Below are 21,402 nucleotides of genomic sequence, written 5' to 3'. Positions count from 1 at the left end.
ATCAAGAAAGCTTTTAGAATTGCTGTTATAAAGTGATGGTGGAGGATCAATAGTAAATGAATGCCATATATCACAAACCTTTATTAAGCACATCTTCTATGCCAGGCACTGTATTAGCTGAAAGAGATAAAAATACAAAAGTGATACAGACACCTCCCTCCAGGTGCTCACATTTTAACAGAGGGAGTGGTGGCCAACAAAAGGGAGTTCTAGGTAGTTCAAGAGATTGTAAGTAGATCCATAGGACACTCAAGATTGCTATGACAATATGATAATCACCACCCTTTTTGTGATGATATTGATGTCCCCAGAGCAAGAGGTAGAAGGGGGAGGGGGTACACATAGGCAGGGTACATAGCTAGATGCTCCCTGCTGAATAGACCTTGGTATCCTAGAGGAAGGCTGGTTGGAATGTGTAACATAGTCTAGGTAGGAGCAGTTAGATAAAGTGGTTGGAGGTGAGCTTTCACTTGTTCACTTATGGTCAGGAGACATCAGCCCCAGAGCTACATGCCGAGCTGAATATTTGGAGGGTAGAACATCATCTCTGGTCAGTATGCTAGGTGGGCAGAAAGAGGGCATCAACAGGACAAATGAAAAGATGCCCTCTTTGGATGGGCTATTAGGTGGCTAGATGAAATAACAGCCCAAGCTGCCCATGGCCCCAGCCCTGAGTCCGAACTCTCCCATTAGTATCTGAGAAGAGACCAAGTAGGCTTTAATGGGTAGTGATCATGGGGAGAAAATGGATGGATGGGTCCTAGTCATGGCCCTCCAGTGCCATTCTCACTTTTTCTTCTCTTTCCTGGTGGTAGGATGCTGACATTTTCCAACAATGTGGAGCCAGCCAATGGCTTCCTGGTGCGTTACCTGAGGAGGAAGCTGGTAGAGTCAGACAGTGATATCAATGCCAACAAGGAAGAGCTTCTCCGAGTGCTGGACTGGGTGCCCAAGCTGTGGTATCATCTCCATACTTTCCTAGAGAAGCACAGCACTTCAGACTTCCTTATAGGTACTGGGAATCATATGCCCTCTTGGGGTTGGTAAGGCAGCTCTCTTTTTTTTTTTTTAACCTCCCTTCTATAAGAGACACTCCAGCATTTAAGCAGGTCATCAAGGCCTAGTGGCCAGGTTAAGGACCAGTCAGATATTTAACCAATATTCATCAAGCATCTAGACATCTGACCATGATCAAGTCATTTCTATCGTCTCAATGAGTCCCTAAGTTTTCCCATCTATAGAATTGGGGGGGGGGGGGGGGGGGAAGGAGGGGAGCAGGAGTTATGGGAACCTAAGGTATTTTAAGGTTTGTTAAACTCCACTAACCTCAAAAATGCAGAACATTGATAATCGTGACATCTAGTAGATAATTCCCTTTACTCACTCCTACTCTAATTCTCTTTTCCTTAGTCCTTTGGAGACCAAGCTCTCCTAGACCTGACATAGAGAGGAGTCAATCAATAAAAGGGTGCAGCAAACAGGGTGCTTGGCCACCTTCACCACAATCTAACTCCTCTTCCCTTAGGCCCATGCTTTTTCTTGTCCTGTCCAATTGGCATTGAGGACTTCCGCACTTGGTTCATTGACCTATGGAACAACTCCATCATTCCTTACCTTCAGGAAGGCGCCAAAGATGGGATCAAGGTGAGACCCCTCCCACTCTTACCCACTGGTTCCACTCCTACTTCAAGATCAGACCTTTCCAGTTGGATCGATGTGCAAATTCCTATAATGTCAGAGCATGAGACTTGAGTCCTGTGTGAAATCGTATATGAAGGGGAATTATTGGGCTGGGTGACTGAACTGCTCCCCCTACTGCTTTTGCCTGACAGTTCAATTTAATTCAAGTTAAATATTTGTCATCTACTAGAGAGCATTGTACTAGGTGTTGAGGCAGAGATAGGAAGTTTAAGCAAGTGCTTACCATGGTCACCTAATCTAATCTACATGAGTCTGAGCTGGACATAAACCACTCTCTAGGAGTGAAATAATTTTTTTGAAAAACAGTGGGTCAGGGGCAGCTAAGTGGCACAGTAGATAGAGCACTGGGCCTGGAGTCAGGAGGACCTAAGTTCAAATCTGGCCTCAGACCAGACACTTGACACTTATTAGCTGTGTGACCCTGGGCAAGTCACTTAACCCCAATTGCCTCGCCAAAAAAAAAAGAAAGAAAGAAAAGGAGAAAAACAGTGGGTCAGAAGTCAGGTGATCAGAAAGACTCAGTAGATCTGGGTTTCAGTCCCAGTTTAGTCATTAATTTGTCATGAGATAGTGGTCAAGTTTCTTAGCCTCTCTGGGTCAATTTCTTCGCCTGCAAAATGGAAATAATAATTCCTGTCCTATCTCCCTCACTGAATTGTTTTCAAGATGAAATGACATGTGGAAGCATTTGGGGGAAAAATGTTAGGCATTTGTTATTGGGTAACTATGACACTGGGTGAGCCAGTTAGCAAGACAAACCTGTTTCTAAGCTTCAGTGTCATCCTCTGTAAAACGAAGGTATTGAATTTAAGTTCTCTAAAGTCCTTTCCAGCTCTAATAGCCAGTATTTTTAGGAATCTATAAATAGTACACATTATTGGTAAGTCTGATGCATTAACATAATTTATTTTTGAGGTAGCTGTCTCCCGATGATGTGGCAAGTTGGTGATGTGGACATCACCATCACCATCATTTTTATATATTTATTTACTGTCTTATTTGATTATTTATTTCCTTAGAAAGCTCATTGCTTCTTTTTTCTTCCCAGACTTGGGCAGAAGGAAAAAGAGCCTATGGAGAAGGAAGTGGTTGAGGGGAAAGGTCTCAGGGCTCAAGTTCTGAAAGAGTTCAAGTTCTCCATGGGAACCAGCAAGAGACTTTGAAGCCACAAATCTATGTGAACAATAGTTTTGATGGTCTCACCTCTTTCCCTCCAGGTCCACGGACAGAAAGCAGCTTGGGAAGACCCAGTAGAGTGGGTCCGAGACACCTTACCTTGGCCCTCAGCCCAACAGGACCAATCAAAGCTGTATCACCTGCCTCCACCTAGTGTGGGCCCTCACAGCACAGCCTCACCCCCCGAGGAGAGAACTGTCAAGGACAGTACCCCCAGTTCTCTAGATTCAGACCCTCTGGTGAGTAAAGGACACACTAATGGGAAAATGAGAGGAACAAGTACCCATCTATAGATGGGTATAGATGCTGATGGCAGAATGAAAATATCAGAACCCTGAGCCACAGGGAGGGCAAGCTTTGAATCTTTCTTGGAAGGATAGAGTTTTTAAAGTCTCTGACAAAGCTTGGCATATACTTAGGCACTTAATAATGCCTGTTGAATTGAAATGCAATCAGACTTGACTACCACCCTCAGGAACACTCCTCTTCCAATGGGTTTTTAAGCCGTGAGCCCACTGCCACCATGCTTGTTTTTGGTCTAAGAAAGAGACAGCCAAATGACCATCCTTTTATTAATAAACATGCTGGCATTATTAATAAAATGATTAAATTACCCAGAAATTGTGTCTCTCGAATTTTTTAAATGTCAAATACCTGGTACATAGTAGGCACTTAATGCTAGTTGACTGACTTGATTGAAGAGATGGTTAGGAATCATTGCAGGTTTCTGAGTGAAGGCACCTTAAAAGGATAATTCTTCAATTTTGGAAATAGAACATATGTGACTGGGTGGGAAAGGAGGGGAGAGCTTGTGGGGGAAACAGTCACTCCCATTCTGCATTGTATTCTAGTAATTTCTGTACATGTCATATTTCCCTTATGAGATGATAGACAATGGAAGGATAGTATAGATGGAAAATCACTGGATCTTAAACTCAGGAGATCTAAGTTCAGAAGCATCAAGGTGGCACAATGGATACAGAGTGATGGAAGATCCAAGTTCAAATCCTTCCTCAGACACTTCCTAACTGTGTGACCCTGAACAAGTCATTTAACCCTATAAAATGAGGGTAATAGTAATAGCACCTACCTCCAAGGGCAGTTGTGAGGATAAAATGAGGTAATACATGTAAAGTATTTGGCAAGCCTTAAAGCAATATATAAATGTTAGCTATTATTGTTATTTTCCTGGCTCCAGTATTTATCAGCTATGTGACCCTGGGGAAGTGATTTAACCTCTTTAAGTTGATTTCCTCATTTATAAAACAGAAATAATAATACCCATGTTGCCTGTTTCAAAAGATTGTTAGGAAGAAAGCACTTTATAAACCTTAAATTACTGTAGAAATGTGGGCTATCCTTAAGCTCCTTGAGGGCAGGAACCACAATTAACTTATTTTTGTATACCACACAAAGGCCTAACCCAGCGCCTTGAACATTATAAACAATCAGTAAATTTGTAAATATTGTTTATGCAAATATTGTCTATTTATATATGTAAATATGTAAATAAAACTGAAGGGAGAAAGGCAGCTGGTGAGGAAGCATTTGGAATGCACTGCCATGTCTTAGATATGTTGGAAAGCCTCTGCCCTGGGTTCAAGACCAAGGTTCTCTACCTTCTCCCCTCCCTTCCCCCAGGTCCAGACTGTGAAAGCCTGCCACCACTTTAACCGCTCATTCTTGCCCCCTTCAGATGGCCATGCTGCTGAAACTCCAGGAAGCTGCCAACTATATCGAGTCTCCAGACAGAGAAACCATCCTGGACCCAAACCTCCAGGCCTCACTTTGAGGACCTACCTAGCCACCACTGTTGGCCCAGAGAGCAGTGAGCCGGCCTCAACTATGTCAGCTCTTCCTCCTCCTCTTCTTTCAGAGCACCCATCTACAGCCCAGAAAAGGGGACTGGAGGGAGTTGGTGGGAGGGGAGGGGCAGGCTTTCTGGTGCTGCACCTTGGAGGACTTCCTAGGATTGGTGGGGTGGGGTGAGGGGAGCTTGTTCCTCTGGATAAAAGACTGGCCTCCTCTCAAGACTTTGGGGAGAGGGGGATTCTGGGAGGTTTTTTTTTTCCCCTTGGTTTTCTGTCTCGACTACAAACTCTTGGGTTTTATGGGCAGGTGACAAGACATCAGGAGAAACCTGCAGCAGTTCCTAGCCAATTATGGACAGTTGTGTGGGAGATGGCCCTATGAGGTGAAGCCTGGGGCAGAGGGAGCAGGAGCTCCCCCAATTCTCTCCCAGCCTCTTCCCAACCCTACTGCCACTGCCAGCAGCTCTCCCCGAGAGACCTGGATGGAGCCTAGAAAAAAGAAGCATGTGGTTTAAAAAACTTTTTTTAAATAAAGGTTATAATTCTGTTGATAGAGGGTTAAAAATCAAATGGAAAAGATGAAGCTGGAGAGGGGAAACAGTTGTCAAGGTAGAGAGAGAGCTGTCCACTCCCAACCCCTTGATGACCTACAGGACGTCCTCAAGATGGCTGTCAAAACGTACCCCGCCAAGACACAGACACAACACCCCTGCATCCGGCCCTCGAGGAAGGACTGTTAGCTCTGTCTTTGTACCTTCTAATTTAATATGCATGAGGACAGCCAATAAACCCTGCCTTTTATTTTGTTTTTCTCCCACTTATCTATTTATTTTTCCTTTCCCCTCCTCCAAGACCAAGAGGTAGTTGGGTTCCTTTCCAGCTTCAGTGTAGATTTTGTGAGGACGGCTTTCTTTTGGAGGATCTGATGCTGTCCAACTGGCACCAATTAAACTTTCCTGCCATACTCTCTAGCTCTGGTCTCCTCACAGCTCATGGGGAGGCCTGGAGTGGTGGAGAAGCAAAGCTGGAGAACAAACCGAGGGGCCCAGAGAACCACCTTCCTTCTCTCAAGAAAGCACAGGCTCTCGACGAAGCTTCAGTTCTAGCCCTAGAATGCAATGAGAAGAGTCAGACTTATCTAGTTGGACACTCAGCTTTGCTCTTCACCATGGACTGGACTAAAGAAAACCCAGCCCCAGGAACTGGAAGAACAATCGTTCTCAGGTGCCTAGCCGAGGCCAAATCCCCTGGCGGTCTTTCAATTGACATCAGGCAATGAATTGTTCATCAGTAGGAGACACAGCAACCAGTTAATGCAGAAAATTCACAGAGGTGAGAGGAGGGGTAGAGAGGAAAGAAACAACATCTGTCACCTAAGGAGATCTCCCTGCTGAAGATGCCCCCTTTCTTTGCTGCTCCAGAGGTTCTGACAGGTTGAGCAACCTGGAACCAATTGTACCTCTTCACTACCTGGGCTAAGGAAACAGCTTCATATGCACCCTAGAGTCAGCAAGAAAAGCAGCCTCCAAATGGACATATAGTATATTGAGGTCAGAAGACCTAGGACCAAAGCCTGAAAGACTGTGGAATCATGGGATACTCTCTCCAGTACAAGCAAACTCATTTCCTCTCATCTTTGAAAGCCTCCAGGAGCACCAGTGCCCAAGCTTCAGTTTTCTAGCATAGCCAAAGTTTTTGGCCTTTGCACATTTACCCATTCAACAAATATTTTGCTTGCACATCAGCGCTAAACAATGGGCTTAGGTCTGGTCTTAGTGTTTACCCTTCAGGCTCCAAAGGAATAAAAGAGTTCAGCTGAGTCAGGAGGGATCCTAACCTGGACCATTCTCTCCTGCTGCCTGTCCTCCCCCACAAAAGCCAATGGTGTTCCAACCAGTCATCAGGCTTCAGCATTCAGCTCAGATGCTTCCCTGCTCCCAACAAGAGGCCCCTCTGCCCTGCCCCACCCCATATTCAGTCACACCTGTCGGCCCCCAGGGGCTCCATTGCTGAGACCCATAATTGCTATTGCTGCTGCTGCTAATTCCCTGATCTGTGAAGACACCTGACCAACACAGCTGTAATTTATGCAATTCTGTAACCGGAAGAGGCTCTTTGTCCAAGGATGGTGCTGAAATCACTGCCTTAAAGACCTCTGCTGTGCAGAGAAGGGGATGCCCTTGAGCTGGTCGTCCTGACTCAGAAGGAAAGGGGATACAAGATGGGCCTACTTCTGGCTGTATGGCCTTTTCTGAGCCCTGCCTGGAGCTTCAGCTCCAACCAAGGCCTAGCTGTCTAATGTTGCCTAGTGTTGGTGGAAGGAGCACTTAGCCCCTTCTCTTCTGGTGCTGCCTAGCCAATGCCTTCTGACCTATATTGTTACTGGCCAATTGAGAGAAAGAAGAAATGAGAAGCCTCCCTTTTTTCCCCTCCCTGATTCCAACTGCCTGACCTCCCCCAAGGGAATTCCAGTCTCCCAGGTAACCATGGATACAGCCCTGGATTTCTTTTGCCTCCCTAGCAGATAGGGTCATGAAGGCCTCTCTTGCTGTGACTTTCCATTTCTGTTCCATTCCTGGGACCTGTGCCCCACCTCTGCTCTCAGTCTCCTGCTGCATTCAGCCCAGGTCTCCTGCTGCATTCAGCCCAGGTCTCCTGCTGTCCCACCCTAGGGTGAGTGTTTCCTCTACAAGGGGAGAGATCTGACATCCTCAGACTTCTCTCAGGAGCCTGGGACCCTGTTTACAGTTGCACATCTGGGCCCCTCACTGGGAGGGATCAATCATCTTGCAGAGAAAACTCAGACATGGTGGCAGCTGCAAAAGGTTGAGCCTCCTCATGGTGCTATAACCCCCTGGGATGCTCACCCCAGACTCTGCTGAGACAGAGAGAACTTGATGTCTCCCTCACTGCCCAAGAGTACATGATAGGAGCAGACCCACAACATCCCTCCTAGCTATGTCCCTACTCCCCTGCTCAGGCCATAGGGACCCAATCTTCAGGAGAGGAAAACAGAGTCCCAAAAGTGGACTCTGGTCCTCAGGCACCTTCAGAAGATGCCAGCCTGTCTTGAGAAAGTTACTGCTCCTCCTCTCCCTTTTTCCTGGAAGCCTTGAGTTGGGTAGGAAATTACATATATGATTTCTATACCTAGCACCTTCTTTGGGGGAGAGCCATAGTCCTGAGAGAGATACCATCTCCTCTGCTGTGGATGTGGATGACCAACAAAATGATGTGACCCAGCTGTCTTTCTTTGCCCTGGGCTCTCAAACTACAAAAGACTTATAGGTCAGTAGGGACAAGTATGGGATGTATCTGTTTGCTGCTTTCCTGTATTCTGAGACCTCATCATGGAGACTTTTCAAAGAAACCACAAATTGTGCAGCTCTAAGGTGCTCATTTCTCTGTCCTTGTATAAATGTGTGTGCTTGTATCCTTGTCGTGTAAATCTACCATCATAGAGCCACACATGGAATTAGAGCTGGCAGGGGAAAGGATGCTGCTGTCTGTGGGTGACCGCTACAGTGAGATTTCTAGTTAACTAGTTCAGTGCCAGAGTTCACTCTTAAATTGTCAGAATTCCCACAACCCAAGCTAGTACCCTTAGGGACACTGAAGTTTTTTCTCATAGCTTCTCCCCTTCTTCTGGTTAATAAGTTCCCAAAGATGGTGATCTTTCCCTCCTTCCACCTCCAGAAGAATGTTGGTGTTTTCTCAGTGGCCTAAGGGGTAAACTTCATTTTCTATGGGTTCTCCAGGAGGAAGGAACCACTGACACCAGTCTCCAAAAACTCTTTCCACGGCAGCTCCGTCCATTTCTACCATGAGATTTTGCTCACTTTGTAGGAAGGTAGTAGAACCCAGTTCTGGAACCAAGGAGGCTACAGTATTGAACCGTGAGGAACATAAGCTTCCAAGAAAGTACCTAGCATGGTGGATGGAGGCTTTCTCAATTTCCTTGTCCCCATCACACTTAACACGGAGTATCATGAGAGACTTGAGTAGGATTTTGCAAATTATTTCCCAGGTCCTTATTCTTCTCCTCACCACCTTGTCCTGGGCATCTTCAATCCCATCTAGGCTGAGTAGTAAAAGGGACTAAGCATGCCTGTTGATGCTGACTTACTGCTTACTGTCTGAGGATCTTGAGCTGATAGAAACAGGTACCTGGTCAGAGAGGAAGCCAGATACTAGTACACAGGCATTATAGCTAGGGTTCTAGCTAGCAAATTCTGTCTTGTAACAGCGTAAGGTTTGTAACAAGCCTTAGGTAGGTAAATAAGTGGCAGGAAATGAGAAGGCAAAGGTCCCAGAATAATCATTCAGAAGTGGGTCAGCCTTGTATATCCCTGGGATCCACCGTCAACAGAAGCACATTAAACCAATTAAGGGAAAGACTGTCATTCTGTTCTCCCTGTAAGGGCATGTCTCCCTCTCCTTTGCAGAAAGGATTTTCTTTAAGTGCCAGGCTTTCCAAGGATCTTCCCAAGCATAGCTGTGGCTCCCAGGAAAGAACACAACTATAAAATGTGTTCAATTACCAATCTAGGGAAAAATGAAAATAAAAATGCACAAGTGTGAGGTGGCTTTCAGGGGATCAGGGGAAGTGACAAAAGAATTAGAATTTGAACCTGGGGAGGCAAATTCTAGCTTCCCCATTATCTGCATATGGAGTTCTTTAGTTCTTTCTTGAGGAGTTTGCCCATGACCCTCTGCTATCTTGGATAAATTTTTCTTCCCAATGTGCCATAAAGAATGTTGTCACACGAGGCTGGCCATGGGACCGGGAGAGGTCCATGGACGCATGATTCAGCTCTTTAGTATTTTAAAGGGAACTGTGAGTATTATACAGTTTGAGAGATTTAAGGACCCGAAGTGAGAAGGTCCAAGATTCCACTTCTGAAGCCACACTTTTACCCCATGTGGCTGTTTCCCCACATCCTTTTTTTTAAGAGACCACAAGGCTAAAGAGTATTCGTATTTGTCCCTCATAAACATGAGCGGTCCAGACAATAGCCCTGAAACTGAATCTCTGAAAGGGACCTTAGCCCAGGAGGGCCCCTTGACTCTTCTCCTCTCTACTGTACCTACTCAGGGCCTTTTTCTGGTCCTACTACCATAGGCTAGCAAACTCCACAGAGCTAACATGTCTACAAGACAGTTATATCCCCCACCCTTTTGTCCCTTTTTCTTGGGAGGTTTCAGAGACTAATGTTGGGTGGGGGGGAGGATTCAACCAGAACCTCATTACCCGGAACAGCGAGCTGACCTCATGGGTCCCCTTCTCCCAACACCAGCCTTCTTTACAAGGCATTCAGAGCAGTGTAGGGGAATGGAGTCAGGATCCCTCCATCTCTTATCCTCCTCATACTAGAAGCAGGGTGTGAACTAGGTAGCCAAGAGGATAGCTCGGATATTTTGATAGAATTTATTGGTTGGTCTTTTTTGTTTTGTTTTGAAATCTGAAAAGAGCTTTTAATCCCAAATTCATAGCCTTTTTAGCTAGTGGGACCATGAGAGAGTAGGAGCACATAGCTCGACTTGAGCTTCAAATTAGAAGATTTTCCCAAGCGGAGAGTTCCTGGCTACGAGACAGAGACAGATCCCCTTAGCCCTTCTACTAGGCATTCACCTGCGTTTTGAGCACTGGTGCTATGAGAATCTTGGGGTTGGGGGGGAAGCTTGGCAAATTGCACTAAAAACACCTTTATCCTCCCCAGAAGGCACACGATGTGCCCTTGGGCCACCTCCCTTCCCATGGGAGCTTCCTACTTTGCTGCCACCTCTCTGAGGCTAGGGGGAGGGAGTGATTGGATGAGAGTTCCCAGAATCCCCAGCCAGTCTCTTGGGCCACTGCTGCGCAGTGGTTCCTCATTTCCCAATGTTAGCTTTTTTCTAGAACAAGATAAAAACTTTTTTTAAGAAATCCACCCCACCCCACCCCACCCCCCACTAGACCCTATCCTGTTTTAGACAGCACTAATTATGTGATGGAATCTATTTCTCAAATGCATGGTATTCCTCAAGCATAGGGCAAGTGGGATGAGCCAAGGAGCTTTTGTAACACTTTTTTTTTTTAATTTATCAGGAGTAAAAACCCAATCAACAGGTCCCCAGATCTGTGTGTCTCTGTGTGTGTTTTCTCTCTCATTTGCGCTCCCTTTATTCCTTTCCTTCCATTTTTCCTTTTTATATCTGATGTAGAGAAAGCAACATTGAACCTGGAAAGTAAACTGATGTATATAGTTGCGGTAACAATCATGAAAAGAGCTGGGCTGTCCCCATAGCAACCTGTTTTTAAAAAGAAATTGATTAAAAATCAAATCCATGCCAGGGTCAGCTGGAGAGGCTATCACCACCGGAGCCTCACTGGGCTGCCCTCCCTCTATCCCAGGCATGTCTCCTCCCAGCCAGATTCATCTGTCTGATACCATTTGAGTTTCAATAAAGTTATCTCCTGTATTGTCCAATGGGTGTCTAGCTTTCTCTTATCTCTCTAATCTCTCTCTGTATCCAACTTTCAGCCTAGTCCCTGGATCATCAGGTAAGAACTCAAAGATGTCACTTGGCTTCATCTATTATTGTTCCCTAAGGTTGCTAGGTGAACTGAGCTGCCTAGAAATGCCTGATCCTCAAAGACCAAATGGACAAGTCTTACTGTCCACGTAAGATGATCATTTGCCCTTTTCTGTCAGGGGGTATGAACATGGAATCTGCCATGATTCCTCCTTTGAAATTTAAAGCATCTGGGCTGAGAATCCCATAGATCCCTGAATGCCCACTTCCTCAAGAAGAACCACAAGCTTGAGCAGCTAGGTGTCTCAGTGTATAGAGCACTGGCCCTGGAGTCAGGAGGACCTGATTTCAAAAATGGCCTCAGACACTTACTAGCTGTGTGACCTTGGGCAAATCACTTAACTCTGATTGCCTAAAAACAAACAAACAAAAAACCCACAAGTGTCTGACTTTCCTTAACTTTTTTACTTTAAAACAGATACACTGATATGTAAAAACACAGACTTGTCCTAACCGAGTTCACTTCCCCATGAATGAATAGCCATGGAAGGGAAATAACCATTCACCTAAATACTCTGTTAGACAAAAGGGTCTTCTCCCTTCTCCTATAAAGTTGCCATAGCAACACTGCCCCATTCACGCTAGGCAGGTTGGTTGGAGGGAAACAGTAACAGAGGAATTTTCGGTCATTGAAGCAGGGAGTTAAGGGATTATTCTTTTGAAAGAGTATTCAGAGGAGGGGACCCAGCCTCCCTGTGCCACACAATTCAGCACTCACATTTCTAAAAGATAGACTAGAAACTGCCAGCAGGCTTCACTTGCCTCTTGGGCATAAAAATTAAAGCTCTTCACCTAAGCCAAAGCATTTAGCTTCATTAATCAGTTTCTGAGAAACTCTTGCTCTTTCCTCCAATTACCCCCAACACTTCATTGATACACAAACACATTCCTCCAACTCCCTGTACTTTTTGCTTCCCTTCCCTGCATTTTAACTCTGTTCACACATCTCTTCTGCCATGGGCCTCTGCTTTTTCTTGTCCCAAGCCCATAGAGCTCCAAATCAAACCCCTCGTAGCCCGCTATGTTTCCAGAGGCAATCTGCCTCAAGGAATTTTCTCCCATACTCCCAATTAGGTGGGTTTCCAATTTAAACTGACCCAGAACATTTCCCTGGATTTAGACAGCACTAGCCCTTGAGGCCAAGAATTTTTACTTTCCACTTAGCTGCTATCATATCAACCAAATTAGGCAATATTACTGCTATAAATATCCTAAGACCAGAGAAGGAAGCAATTAGAATAACCTATCAACAAACCTGGGTCTCTAATGTTTAAAGATTTATTAGCTAGACAAGAAGCTTTATCCATCCTTAGCATATCCACAGACTCTGAGATATATGTGCCCAGATTTGAATATTTGGATGCGTAGAATCACTAGTAGTGAACTCCTACAAGGGAGTTAAAACTTGGTAGCCTAATGGAAAAGCAGAGGAATGGAATGCTTTCTGTTCAGCAGCTTCTATTATGTGTGTAATGGAATCCTCTGTATAGAGTCAGAATGGGAAGGGACCTAAGAAGGTAGCTCAGTCTAAATCATTCCTGAACGAGAATCCCCACAATAGTCACGGTCAACCAGCCTTTGCTTGAAGATCTCCAGGGAACGACAACCTGTTTCCTCCCAAGGATGCCCATTCCACTTTGGGACACGTCTAACGTTGAAGAAGCTTAAATTTGCCTCTTTGCCACTATTACCTTGTTACATTGTTCATTGCTCACTGTTATGCTCTCTGGAACCAAGCAGAAGGAAACTAATCCCTCATCTATCGGGTAACTTTTCAAATACTTAAAAATAGTTACCATGTCCTCCCTGGGACTTCTCTACTATAGCCTCAACATCTCCAATTCCTTTGAACATCGTGCATATGGGATGTTGGAGCCTTTTGACATCCTGGTTACCTTCTTTCAGACACTCCTTCCTAAAATGGGGTGCCTAGAATTGAATGTAATACTGCAGATGTGGTCTGACCAAGGCAGGATGCAGTGGGGCCACCACCTCCTTGTTCTTGGACACTGACCAAGTTTACATCAGCATTCTAGGCTGCATGGTGCAAAGGAAAGCACATGGGGTTTGGAGGGAGAAGATGTGAGGACAAGTCTTGACTTTGCCATGTCCTATCTGTGTGACTCTGGGCAAGTCTCAGCTTCTTTTAATTTCCTCTATAATAAGGTGAAGTGTTGGACTGACTCTGCTGTATCAAACTCAAATAGAAACGGGGCCACTAAACTATACATAAGGAGCACTACAGGCTACATAGTGACTTAGAAAACTACATATTAACATTATCTTTGTCCTATTGAATTTTTATTTATTTTATTAAATATTTCCCATTTTTATCTGGTTCAGGATATCCTAGGGAGTGTTTTGAGCTGCCTCTAGTCTAGAAAACTTCTAAGGTCCATTCCAACTTATAATATATACCATATATACATATATAATATTATATGATATGTAATAAATACACATAATTATATGTAATATATGTATATTCTGTGTATATGTTATATACATATACATTACATATTATATATAATTACATATATAAACATATAGAATTATATTCTATTAAGTCACATTGAGCTCATAGTCCACTAACACCTCCCAGGCGTTTTGTAGGTGAACCCCTACTACATCCATACAGAAAGGACCGAATAGGATTTGCTCAAGTCTGTTTGTGATATAATGATAGTTTTATCTCATTGATTTAGAGTTAGCAACCCTCTCTCATTTAGGTGATATAATGGGTGGAGAGTACTGGACCTGGAGTCAGGAAGATCCAAGTTCAAATCCAGCCTCAAATTCACTCTGCCATAGTTCTCTCATCTGTAAAATGGAGATACCAAAAGCATCTACCTCCCAGGGTTGTTGTGAGAGAAAATATCTGTAAAGTGCTTTGTAAACCTTAAAACGCTATATAAATGCTAGCTATCATCATCATCATCATTATCATCATCTCAGATAGCCCTGGGTAGGGTAGTTTTTGTTTTCTTAGGATGCCTTTTATACAATCTTTTAGCTCATTATTTTATAAACTAACCAGGATCCTTGAAACCTGGTACAAGTGGTGATTTTCACTAATAACTTTCATAAAGATGAACAGATAATTACCAGCCTAGTCATTCACATAATTTCAACATCAATGGGATTAAGTTAGAGGCAGTGGAATAGATTTGGAGCTAAAGTACTGGTGTTCAGATCCTGATCCTTCTGCTTAACACCTGTGTAATTTTTTGGCCAGTCATTTAACATATTTGTAAAATGAGAGAGACATATCATACAAAATCTGAGATTCATTCCTGTTCTAAATTCTATGACTTGCTCTCATAATTTCTTTTCTTATTCCACTAATATAAAAAATTTTCTTTAAAACACAAATCTATTCAGCGTCTGTTATTGGTTCATTAATGCAACAGCAATTTTAGTTGACTACTACTGTAAATTGAAGCCTAAAATTGCTAGGCTTTTTGCTCATCCCATTGTGATTTCTTGATCAGCCACATTCCAGTTGAGCTAATCCAAACCGGAACAGCAAATCAATTAATTGTAGACTCTTCCTTTTTCATGTTTGGATTCCTTGAGACCTGGGAACACAGCTCCAGCCCTTGTCTCCTCAGTGGGGAAACTAGGAAGCAGATAAGACTAGCAGGATAGCTGAGCCCAGCAGCTTGCCTTCTCCCTCTGCATCTATAACCATACCATTTTAATCTAGCTCTCCTTCCCTCTGTCTCTCCCAACACAGTGTTGTACTGCTAAAATATGGCTCAACTCCGGCAATCAGATATGTGTGCTAGATTTCATAGAATCTCATAGCTGGGAAGGACCTCAGAACCCACCTAGTCCAGTCTCAGTCAGAATAAGAATCTATAACAATAATTCTAATTATGATGATGATGACTAGCATTTATATAGTGTTTTAAGGTTTACTAAATGCTTTCCAAATATTATCTCATTTGATCCTCACAACAACCTTCCCCCAAAGTGGTCACTCAGTCATTGCCTAAAGATTTCCAGGGAGGGAAAACCCCACCACAACCGGAGGCAGCCCATTCCATCTTTGGAGAACTTGGAGAACTTTTAAGTATTGAGAGATTTTTTTCCTTAACATCAATCCTAGATTTGCTTTTTATTGTAAACTTCCACTCATAAAACCTTGTTTTGACCCCTGCACAAATACCTCATTTGATCCTCACCACAACCCTGGGAGGCAGTGCTATATTATCCGAATTTTACGAATGAAGCAAGTGAGGCAGATGGATTTGAATTCAGGTATTCCTGATTCCAGGTCCAGCCCTCTATCTACCGTAACACCCAGAGCGGTCCTGTGTCCCCTGGCAAGCTTGTGCCGGTAAATGCTTAACAACAGGTTGGGGTGGAAGACAATTTACTCAGGACACATTTTTAAGTTTCATCTACATCATACATTTTCTCCATCACTTTGTTAAGTCTAGTCCATCAACAAAACAACACATAAAGCCCCGATTTATATCATATGCCAATTTCCCAGGTGTAAACGGTCACACTGAAAACTTAACAATCGGCTCACCCAGATCAGATCCAAGTTGGCTACAATCCACTCCTGCCCTTAAGCCTTTTCTTCCTGAAACAGACTAAATAAATACTCCCGATTCTACTTTACCTAGGCCGAAATTAGCAGCAGTTCATAATTTTTAAGGCAGGAGAGAAAAGAAACATTTATTAAGTGTCTTCTAATTATAATTTATAATTATTAATATATAATTTCTAATTATAATAGATAAAATATAATTTATATATCACCTAATTATGCCTAGCATTTATATATCAACTTCTAAAATAATAGCTAGTTTTATATGCTGCCTTCTAATAATATAATCGCTAGCATTTATATATCACCTTCTGATAATAATAGCTAGCATTTTTACGCACATAATAATCATTACTACTACTACTACTACTAATAATAATAAGCTAGCATTTATATAAATGCCTTCTATGTGCCGGGCACTATGTCAAGCGTTGTACAGATATCTTAGCTGCGGGATGGAAGAGAGAGCAGAGATGGAACGCTTATAATCAGTTTGACTGTTATCTTGGGTGTAATTTTTGGAAAGTCCTTTAATTAGGCTATTTGAGCAAGTTCTTCCCCGCTATACTAGACACATCCTCACCAAAATCTCGAGCGGGGGAAAAAAAACTTTCTCCCGGCCACAGGAGGCGCTGTCCGCGGAGGCTTCGGCTCGCAGCCCGACCTCTCTGCGGCCCCGCCCTAACTCCCCCTTTCCCGGCTTGCCGCCGCCATGCGCATGTGCGGCTTCGCGGATTGGCCGCGCGCGGGAGCCGTCCTGCCGGTGGCGGGTCCCGGCGGCGGGAGGAGCGGCCGCGGGGCTGGCTGGCTGGCTGGCGAGCGGGCGGGCCGGCGGAAAGATGGCGGCGGCGGCGGCGGGCGCGGGCTCCGGGCTGCCGGGGCCAGTGGCGCAGGGCTTGAAAGAGGCGCTGGTGGAGACGCTCACGGGGATCCTGTCCCCGGTGCAGGAGGTGCGGGCGGCCGCCGAGGAGCAGATTAAGGTGCTGGAGGTGACGGAGGGTGAGTGAGGCCGGCGGAGCCCGCCCGCCTCGGGAGGGGCCCGGCTCGGGGCGTGCGGGACCCCCGGGAGGCGGGCTGCCCTCTGCGGGGCGAGCCCGGCCGGCGCGGGGGCTGCAGGGCGGGGACGAGCCGTGGGCGATGGCCCCGAGCCCCGGCGGAGGAAATGAGAGAAGTTGCCCGGTCCCGGCCCCTTCCCCCACCCCCGGTGTGCGGTGTGCTCGTGGAGCCGGAGTCCCCATGCACGGTCCAGCTGGGCAGCCCCTTCCTGCCCGAGCTTCCTGGTGGCTGAGTACCAATTTTTAACGGCCGCATGCTGTTTCTGGAGAGTCTGATCCTAGGAGCTGGTTCTCTGCTTCCTCCCTCCCCGTAGGGCTTTTGGATCCCCGTGCACTGCTCTGAAAAAGACCTTCACCCGAGGGGAGAAGGCGCAGAACTTAAAAACAGCTCTGGTTCCAAGGCGAGGATTAAATTGAGATTCTCTGTTCATTTCCTATCGACTGTTTCTATTGTGCCTGCATCAGGATATCTAGCCAGTTTGACAAAGGAGCATTTTGAGCTTCAAACAATACACAGGAGAAGGGGGTGGAAATCTCGAGTCTTTTTTTTTTTTTAAATCCTTGAGACAGTGGGGTTTAATGTTGAAAGACCTCTACGAAGAAATTCACCTATTGTAGCATCTCTTCCAGAATATCAGGGACAGAGGATTCTCCTGAATTCTTTCTAAGAATCTAACCTTAAGAAAAGTCTCCTTCCAGGTCTTAGCAGCGGTCTTCTGAGAACCACCACATGTAAATAGGGTAGAAGTTAGGCGTTCACATACAGAATTTTTATAGTGGATCCCACGCTAGATGGAGAAACAGTGTGAGTAGCACCCATTATAGGTTTCAGCCTGAGTTTTTCATAGGGACTGAATCTATAGTGGGAGGGCTCCCTGAAACATTTATTTTAGTTAAGTATCTATTTGATATCATGACATCAATCAAGGAGAAAGAAAAGACCTTTAAGTTTGTTGCTAGTAGACTTAGAAAATGATGAGTTGTGGTTTCAGCGCTTGAAACGTGTGCCTTAAGCATTAATACCATTGGTATGTTATTTGGGTTTTTTGTAGGACGTTTTTCTCTATTGGTATTGGGGAAGGTGGTGTGATATGGATTCTGGCTGCTTAAAAGACAATTGAAATGAACAGGGGAGATAAGAGCCATTCTTACATGAAATGTCAGACCAAAAGGGAAGAGAGAAAATTTGTTGAATTGGAGGTTATGAGTTATAGCCATACATAGATTGATCTGGAGGAGGAAAAAATGCCTCCTAGTCAAAATTCCAGTGTTTGCAAAGCAAGGGAACTTCATCAGTTTTAGGGCCAGGTTCCTGTTGATCAGAACAGATCCCTCCATGAACGACTTTTCTGTTTGCAGTGACCTGTGTATGACTTTGACGTCTTCCCCCATAAACATACAACCGTAGCTTATTATGTTAAAATACCCAACAATTCCATTGTAGCTTTAATCTGACCATCTTTGGCAAAAATACATTGGTCTTATTTGAACAGAATTGCTACCAAGTTCATTTTAAAGCATTAGTCCTCTACTTCCTGTCTCTTTGGTACTTGGAACCAACACTCAAATGTGTATAGAACTGTAATTGATCCATGCCACTGGTGGGTTATAATACTAAAGTTATTTTCTATGTAACTTGATAGGAATGTGCTATGAAAAAGAGTTGGTCTTATATGAAGTGACCTATTATTGTTGTGTCTAATGGCAGCATAGTAAATGGCTTAGATGTTCAGAATACCTGGAGAAGTGGTATAGTTTGCTGGAGTTTCAGGTAGTGGCTTGTATTCTTTTGGGAGCTGCTGTTAAAATTGATTCTGGTTTTTTTTTTTTCTCCAAATCCGTTAGAAACTTGTCCTTCAAATTCAGAAACAAGAAAGTTTATTCTTCTCTTGTTGTTCTTGTACCCTTCCTTGGAAAGAAGACTGTGGTGGTGGAGGGACTGTGCCCTTTCTTAAGACATATGATTCTGTTTCTCCTTTCCCAACCCCTGGCAGCATTGGCCCAAGCTCTACTTTGCTGTATAGTCCTGATAGATTTCAGAATATTCTCTCTAGGCTTGTTTTGTCATTGATTGATCTGCTTGACTTAGGCCAAGACTTTCTTACCATTGTATCATTGCCTTCTTTTGAGGAAGCAGAGCTCACCTGACTGCCCAAGCTAGGATTTAGCCAAGTATTTGGGCCATGGTTGTGATGAAAAGCATGACTCAAAGATCCTGTTTTTTTTTAATCAATCAACTGAAGGTCTTAAGTGAGAAACAGTTCTCTCAGATAGTATCCTTCTGAAGATGCTTCAGAGTGCTGATTTCTGTCATTACAATGCACAAGGACCATCGCTTCTATCTTCTGCCCAGAAAAATTGGTAAACAACCTTCCTTAGAATTAAGCGATCTTGTGGTATAATCTAGAAATTACCCTTAAAGTTCAGTTCCTTTGATATTTTTCTTCCTCCTCTCCTTCCCAACTTATTAGGTCAAGTGAAAGCCCAGAACAAGTCTCTTTCTGATTGTTTTCAATCCCTTTGCCCCGATTTTCCACTCAGAGCCATCACCTTTGTTTAGACCCTCATCACCTCTTGCTTAGACTATTACAGTAGCTTCCTACTTGAACTCCTGGCTTTCAGTCTCTCCTCTCCCCAATCTACCCTCGATATAATGAGCAAAATAATCTTAGGACATAAGTCTGACTGTTATCACTTGCCTTGCTCAAGAAACTTCAGTGGCTCCTTCCTCAGCTTAGCATTTAAAACTGTTCACAATATGACTTCATCCTGCCATTTTGGACTTGTTCTACCCCCACAACCCTCAAGTGTTCCTTTTTTTATGTACGTCCAAGCACACCACTAAGAGGCAATGTGGTATGTTAGACAGGGACACTGGATTTGGAGGCTGGATTCAAATCCCAATTCAAAGTCTTACTAGTAGCATGACCCTTGGTAAGTCATTTAGCATCTCTGAGCCTGTTTATTTATTGATAAAATGAGGCAGTTGAATTCTGAGGTCCCTTCTGTCTCTACATCTATGAACTTATGATCATACATTCCCCATTGTAGTCAGAGTGGCCTACTCACTATTTTCCTGACTTAGCATTCTTAGCTCCCACCTCCATTCCTTTGCACAGGCTGCCTCCCATGCCCTCTTTTTCCTTCCAGGTTTAACTGGGAAGCTTTTCCTGATCCCTTTAGTTGTTGATGTTCTCTCCCTCCCCAAATTATTGTATATTTATTTATGCACATGTTGTATCTCCCATTGTAAGCTCCTTGGGGAAGGGAACTATTTTTCATTCTATCTTTGTATTCTTAGCACTTAGTGGTACAGTGCCATGCTTTTTAGATTAAATTGAGTGGAAACACTTCTCAAGGAATACAAACTGGTGAAGCCCAAAGCATATTCTGGTCTTTTAACCTGCCACCTAACGTTTTCCAGGAAAACTGCTGCCACACAATTAGTTGCCTAATTTTCTAGAGTGGGAAAAGTTGAGATAGTTCCAGAGTCCTCCAAGCTGAGATAGTTCATATGTGGAAGAGATAGCTGCTGCAGCCTCCATCACCAAGTCTACTTTGAGCCAACCTCACAACCCACAACACATCTAGGGAGTTTGCTCCATCACTCTGGTGTCCTGGAAGGGTTTTGCTGAGCTGAGCCATATGCTGCTTTGTTCCTTTATTTCCTTGAGTTGAAGGAGGGCTCCCAGATCAGTTTAAGTATTTCATTTAAAGCCTATTTAACAGAATGAATCAGAGAAGGAAATCCTGCTGGCGGCCTCATTCTTCACTTTGACCTAAGAGTTCATTAGGTCCTGTGCTGCACAGCAACTCAACAGATACTTCTGGCACAAACAACTTTCCTAAGAGCAGTGAAGCTTAGCAGGAATTAGGAGTTTCTCAGAAAACACAAAAAGACCTTCCCAGCTATGATTGCATTTCTCTTAATGACGTGATGGCTGTGAATACTGAGAGTTTGTGAACTCCCACAGTTTTCTTACCTGTACTCTTAAGTCTGATGTTCTCCACCAGACTTTTCTGCTTTGTTGGCAAGGTTGGAAAGATCCCATCTCCTTTGTTTTGGGCTACTTCCTCTTAGATTTTAATTTATTGCTGTCTCATTTTCTCCATCCTTCCTCCAAGGCCAGCATCCCAACAGAATGTAATGGGTAGCCTTTCTCGTCACAATAAACATTGATCTTCCAGACCAGAAGAGCATAACCTTTATTATATAGCTTGATCATCTCTCCCTTATTTCTTTTGGTTATTCCTTCTATCAGAAATGTTGTAGCATTTTCCACATGATCTATCATTTCTGTCTTGATTCCCTATTAGTCATCTGTCCCTAATGCTTCAGAAGGATAAATTCTCTCTTTGCTCCCCATGTAGTAGCTACCACTATAATATTGGGGGCTAGGGAGGGGGTGGAAATAGCTCTCCCTTACTTCTCCTGGCTCTTATTTGGTGCCCAAGATATTGGAGTATTGGTTTCCCCATCTTAGCTGCCTAGAGAGATGATCCTGCCGGTTGAGCATTTGCT

The 21,402-nt window shown here is 44.1% G+C and overlaps 2 protein-coding genes across 6 annotated transcripts in view; both read left to right on the top strand.

Annotated features, from left to right (window-relative positions):
* Positions 1 to 4,929, top strand: part of NAV1 (neuron navigator 1) — a 344,868-nt gene extending 339,939 nt beyond the window's left edge. For all 5 annotated transcript variants that reach the window (XM_027843396.1, XM_027843395.1, XM_027843394.1 and 2 more), the window contains 4 exons: positions 816 to 1,012; positions 1,526 to 1,644; positions 2,919 to 3,116; positions 4,574 to 4,929. In XM_027843396.1, coding sequence (XP_027699197.1) covers positions 816 to 1,012; positions 1,526 to 1,644; positions 2,919 to 3,116; positions 4,574 to 4,669 — 610 coding nt within the window. In that variant the 3' untranslated portion in view covers positions 4,670 to 4,929. The remainder of the gene's footprint in view (positions 1 to 815; positions 1,013 to 1,525; positions 1,645 to 2,918; positions 3,117 to 4,573) is intronic.
* Positions 4,930 to 16,537: 11,608 nt separating this feature from the next.
* Positions 16,538 to 21,402, top strand: part of IPO9 (importin 9) — a 38,250-nt gene continuing 33,385 nt past the window's right edge. The window contains 2 exon segments of the mRNA XM_027843403.1: positions 16,538 to 16,681; positions 16,683 to 16,824. Coding sequence (XP_027699204.1) covers positions 16,538 to 16,681; positions 16,683 to 16,824 — 286 coding nt within the window.

This window comes from Vombatus ursinus, unplaced genomic scaffold (assembly GCF_900497805.2).
Source record: "Vombatus ursinus unplaced genomic scaffold, bare-nosed wombat genome assembly UNPS02014909.1, whole genome shotgun sequence".
Classification (NCBI taxonomy): Eukaryota; Metazoa; Chordata; class Mammalia; order Diprotodontia; family Vombatidae; genus Vombatus; species Vombatus ursinus.
Note: the sequence above shows the minus strand (reverse complement) of the source record. Positions and strands in the feature narration are given on the sequence as shown.